The 4,564-nt window shown below is 33.1% G+C and overlaps 1 protein-coding gene across 1 annotated transcript; it reads right to left on the bottom strand.

Moving 5' to 3' along the window:
* Nucleotides 1-1,212: 1,212 nt before the first annotated feature.
* Nucleotides 1,213-3,742, bottom strand: LOC139852598 (methylthioribose-1-phosphate isomerase). The gene is made up of 9 exons (XM_071841904.1): nucleotides 3,510-3,742; nucleotides 3,341-3,396; nucleotides 3,015-3,173; nucleotides 2,785-2,884; nucleotides 2,511-2,653; nucleotides 2,299-2,404; nucleotides 1,966-2,104; nucleotides 1,610-1,878; nucleotides 1,213-1,513 (listed from the first exon to the last, which is right to left on the bottom strand). The coding sequence occupies exons 1-9, from the start codon at nucleotides 3,573-3,575 to the stop codon at nucleotides 1,439-1,441; spliced, it is 1,113 nt and encodes a 370-aa protein (XP_071698005.1). The 5' UTR covers nucleotides 3,576-3,742; the 3' UTR covers nucleotides 1,213-1,438.
* Nucleotides 3,743-4,564: the final 822 nt, after the last annotated feature.

Here is a 4,564-nt window from a genome sequence, read left to right as displayed (position 1 = left end):
TTCATATTCAGTAACCAAAGTTACGTTCATATCCATCTAATTTTAATTTATTCATGCATATTTATTTCCGATAGATTATTCGGATTAATGGATATCAATTGGATAATTTTTCGTTACATATTTTTCAACTTAATATCATTGAAGTCATAACTTGTTATAAAATTTTATAAAAATAGGCTGTAACGTATATAATTTACATCCTCTCAACCACCTAAATGAGTAGTATGTCGTAACTTGTGTGTATATATATACATATAAGATGACTACAAATACATCATATATATTAGAAAATATGATCATCTCCTACGAATGCGTCAGTTAAATATAAAGGGATTATCTTGATGTTAATAACAGATAATATTTAAAATTTATTGCAATAAAAAAGTGAAAGCAATATATATAAATTTAATGAACTAGTATATATAAATGATAATAGATAATATATTTATAATTATATTTATATATTAAATGTCTATATATTTAAATATTTCGAGTGAAATCAAATTCATTCATAGATTATAAATTGTCATTCATATCCGATCCAATAAACATCCATATCCATATCCTTATACAGTATTCAATTATTTAGATCACTCATATCCGCCTTAAGCGGATTGGATCATATGGATCATTTGACGGATTATCACCCTGTTCCAGAGTTTTATAGAAAATAAAAGAAAATAAATAAAGAGAAGGGAAAAGAAAATAAATGGGATCTTTCGGATTCGTAACGAAATAAATGAAGGAAAATTAAGCTAAATTTTCCATCAATTTCCTTTTCTTTCTCGAACACTAAAAATACAGTACAAGGGTTTGATAAATACCCAATGTACTTCTCTAGGCATGATCCCTTATATATTGATTTTATGATGACAATAACCCGACCGTAACACTTGAAAGTTATACGTGTATGGTCAATGTAATTTTATTAAAAAAATTGTGTACACTTCTCATAATTAATATGTGAGCCGAGTCCGAATGCATTCTGCCTGCTGGTTGCACTAGGATGAAGAACCAACACAGAAATAAGCCTTGGTCAACTTTCAAGTCATTAAACTTGTTTCCTGAGCTGATTGCTTATACATTCAACTAAGTCAAAATACTCTGTCCTACAATATATATACCACAAGAACCACGAGTAGCATTTCAAGCAGCCGGGGGCAGACCCAGCACGAGTTATATGATTAGCTTTGTATTCATGCAAATATTTAACTTTATAGGCTTTTATTGGAGGGGCTATTTTTTAATTACAATTAATTTTCAACAAAGAAAAATAAAAAGATAAAGCGTTTGCTGATTCCTGGTAACTTATTACCCATTACTATTTGTCTATTTGTTACAATTGTGTTGGTGTATTCTCATAGCACCTTGTTACAAATTATTCAGAGACAACAATAATAAACATTAAACATTCCAAGTCATACGCATGACGTAAATCTCAGTTGCTCATAGTCTTGTTCTGTACAAAGCCCTTGATATCAAAATGATCACTCCCAGTCTTTGTAATGACACCCTGGCAAGTTTAAAGCATATATTCGTAAAAATAGTCTAGTACGACTTACAGGTTACAGAGAGAGGGTGATCGAGGGAAAAAGAAAGTCACATGTACCTTTTCGGTTATGATACCATTTATGAGGTTAGCTGGTGTAACATCAAAAGCTGGATTCCAAACGTTAATTCCAGTAGCAGCGACTTGTTCCCCGTGACCTCCATGCGTGTTAAGTAATTCCTTGGCTGATCGTTCTTCTATAACAATCTCGTCTCCAGAAGGCAGTGACAAGTCAACCGAAGTCAATGGTGCAGCAATGTAAAACAGAACACCATGATGCTTAGCAGATAAGGCAAGGCTGTAGGTTCCAATCTTGTTTGCAGTGTCACCTGCAATTGTGTTTTATTATCTTTCCGGGTCAATAATGCGGTGGAGTTTCATTACATTAAATGTAAGTGGCACTTGCTGTGATGTACCATTAGCAGCAACACGATCAGCTCCAACTATTACAGCATGCACACGCCCAGCTTTCATTAAAGCCGCAGCTGCAGAGTCTGCTATAAGAGTAGCTGGTATTTTGTCATGCACCAACTCAAAAGCCGTCAATCTAGATCCCTATACAAGAAAAAGCATTGGAAAAAACACGTTAACAAAAAAATTGTATTTTGACTAGGATACAATTACACAGATAGTAATGTGGTTAGTAGTATTACTAGCCGAGTCCCAAACTTATTTTTTTTTGACGTGGATAGTCCTTGTGGTTTACAAATATTACTCAGAGATTCCCAAAATGTAGATTAAATTCTTACTTGGTTAAAAGGGCGGGTTTCTGTGCAATACGCACTTTCCAGTACTCCATCAGCATGAAGTGCACGGATTACTCCTAGAGCAGTTCCATATCCAGCTGTTGCCAGACTATTCAAATTATAGAGAGAAAAAAATGAAAACATGTACAGCTTGAAACTAGAAACAGGTTGCACTAAATCATAAATATAAAGGGAAAATGGAAAGGGAGTGTTACCTGCCAGTGTTGCAATGTGTTAAAACAGATAATTTCGGAAGATCCTTTCGTTGATTTTGAATAAAAGAAGATCCGTTTGACCCTATTGCTTTATTGGAAGCAACATCATCCTCCAACATTATTTCAGCAGCCTCAATATAAGCCTGATAAAAGTAAGACATGTAACTTAACTAGATGATTACAGTAAATACTTTGTAACCATGTCGAGCTCAAAATCTAGTTAGTAGTCAAATTCTAGAGTTCAGATCCTAAAAGGCGATGAGAGAACTATTACTTGGAAGACTTGACTGGCATCATTAGCAGTTGCAGCAGAATTCATTACAATCTCTGTAAGTTTAGTAGCAGCATCCGAAAGATTAACGGCTGTTGGACGACTGACAAAATTATAGTAGAAAGAATCAATGAAATAGATAATCATAAGCGGAGGGAGATCATTTAAAAAAACATAAGGTTCTTTACGGTTATAAGACCGGAAGGTTATTATTACTGTAAGGTAACAGTTACCTTGAAACAAGATAGTCTAGTTTGTTTTTAAGAAAAGATGCAGCATCATGTGGTGTTCCATTAAATCCCTGGAGTTTCGATACTTCAACGGAGAGCGAAAGTGCAGCAGCTATGGCAATTGCAGGTGCCCCGCGCACCACCATATCCCTAATTGCTTCCCTGGATATATAATTTATGTTAATTCATACATACATAAATAAATGGTAACAGCAACATGATGACAAAAGTACGGTTACATTTCTATCAAGTCAAATCCTTTAAATACATGAAATAATTAGGAAATAAAATGTTCAATTTTGTATTGGAATTGGAGATGAGATACATACCAGCCCTGAACAGCATCTTGAATATCCAAATAGAGCGTACTCAGAGGAAGTTTTCTCTGTGAAAAATAAATAATAACAGTTGACTTAATTAATTTATTTAAAATTAGGGTTTTTGGTTTGTTAAAGAAGATTATGGAAGAAATGAACAGAGAAGATTAGGGTTTTTAACCTGGTCAAGTAGGCGAAGCGAGCCACGCTTATAACAGATGGACTGCAGAGACTCTCCTCCTCCCATCGATTTTGATTTTTGATTATTGATTTGTGATTTTTCGAATATTGATTAAAGCTATAAAAAAAAAATAGCAGACAATAGCAGAGCAGATGAATGGCGGCCAGGTAAAATAACGGAGTGTTTTTATTAACTAATGAAGTCTTTGTAAGCATGAAAATGGACGTATATGATTCCATGCCAATGCTGTATGATTGACTGATGATTTCTCCTTATTATCGACCTACCCAATTAATTATTCTTTTTTTTTCGAATAAAGCAACAAACGATAACTCATAGAAGATTTTTTTTAAAAATAAAAAACAAAACAAAATCGGGAACCTAGAGAGCTTTAAAACGAAACTACTTAACACTATTTATAACCCAACCTCCAATAAAACAATGTAACAAACAAGAATCAAGTAAACTAAAAGAAATACAAAATGTTAGATACTACAATGAAATAATCGAAACAAAACATAACAAACAACTTACAATCACCAACAAACTATATATCCGCCTTTTTGAACTTTCCGTTCATCGTCTCCAGGTGAAGATTCTATATTCTATATTTATATGTATGGTTTGATTATGTATAAAAATGAATTAAATGGTGTTAATGTTAAAATTTATAAATTGTTCAAGCTTATTTTTTATTTATATTTGAAATTGTTATTTATTCTTTGGTTCTAGGAGAATAATGGTGGTTATATTGGAAGGATTGACATTGTTGGATTCTTTAATGTAAAGGACTAAAGTTGACAAGTTATTGAAGATTAAAGCTGGAATCAAGTTGGAGGACCATATTGCATTTTTTAGAAGATTAAAGGGCTACTTGGGGACCAAGTTATTTTGATGCTTATATCTCATATTAGGGTTCCAGTTGTCTCCAACGATTCAGTCATTCATTCTCAATTCTGTGGTTTTCTCTCAAAACACACAGTATCCGAAACCCAAATCATCTTCATCTTCATTAATCAGATCAATAGAGTGCTTCTGTTATTTATTCAATCAAT

Source organism: Rutidosis leptorrhynchoides, chromosome 6 (assembly GCF_046630445.1).
Source record: "Rutidosis leptorrhynchoides isolate AG116_Rl617_1_P2 chromosome 6, CSIRO_AGI_Rlap_v1, whole genome shotgun sequence".
Lineage (NCBI taxonomy): Eukaryota > Viridiplantae > Streptophyta > Magnoliopsida > Asterales > Asteraceae > Rutidosis > Rutidosis leptorrhynchoides.
The sequence above is the reverse complement of the archived record's forward strand: the minus strand, read 5'-3'. Positions and strand labels throughout refer to the sequence as shown.

Coding starts and splice junctions, on each gene's coding strand:
- LOC139852598 (XM_071841904.1), bottom strand. CDS start 3,575: ATGGGAGGAGGAGAGTCTCTGCAGTCCATCTGTTATAAGCGTGGCTCG. Junction 2,885..3,014: donor CTAGACTATCTTGTTTCAAG/GTAACTGTTACC, acceptor TAATTTTGTCAG/TCGTCCAACAGCCGTTAATC. Junction 1,514..1,609: donor ATGGTATCATAACCGAAAAG/GTACATGTGACT, acceptor TAAACTTGCCAG/GGTGTCATTACAAAGACTGG.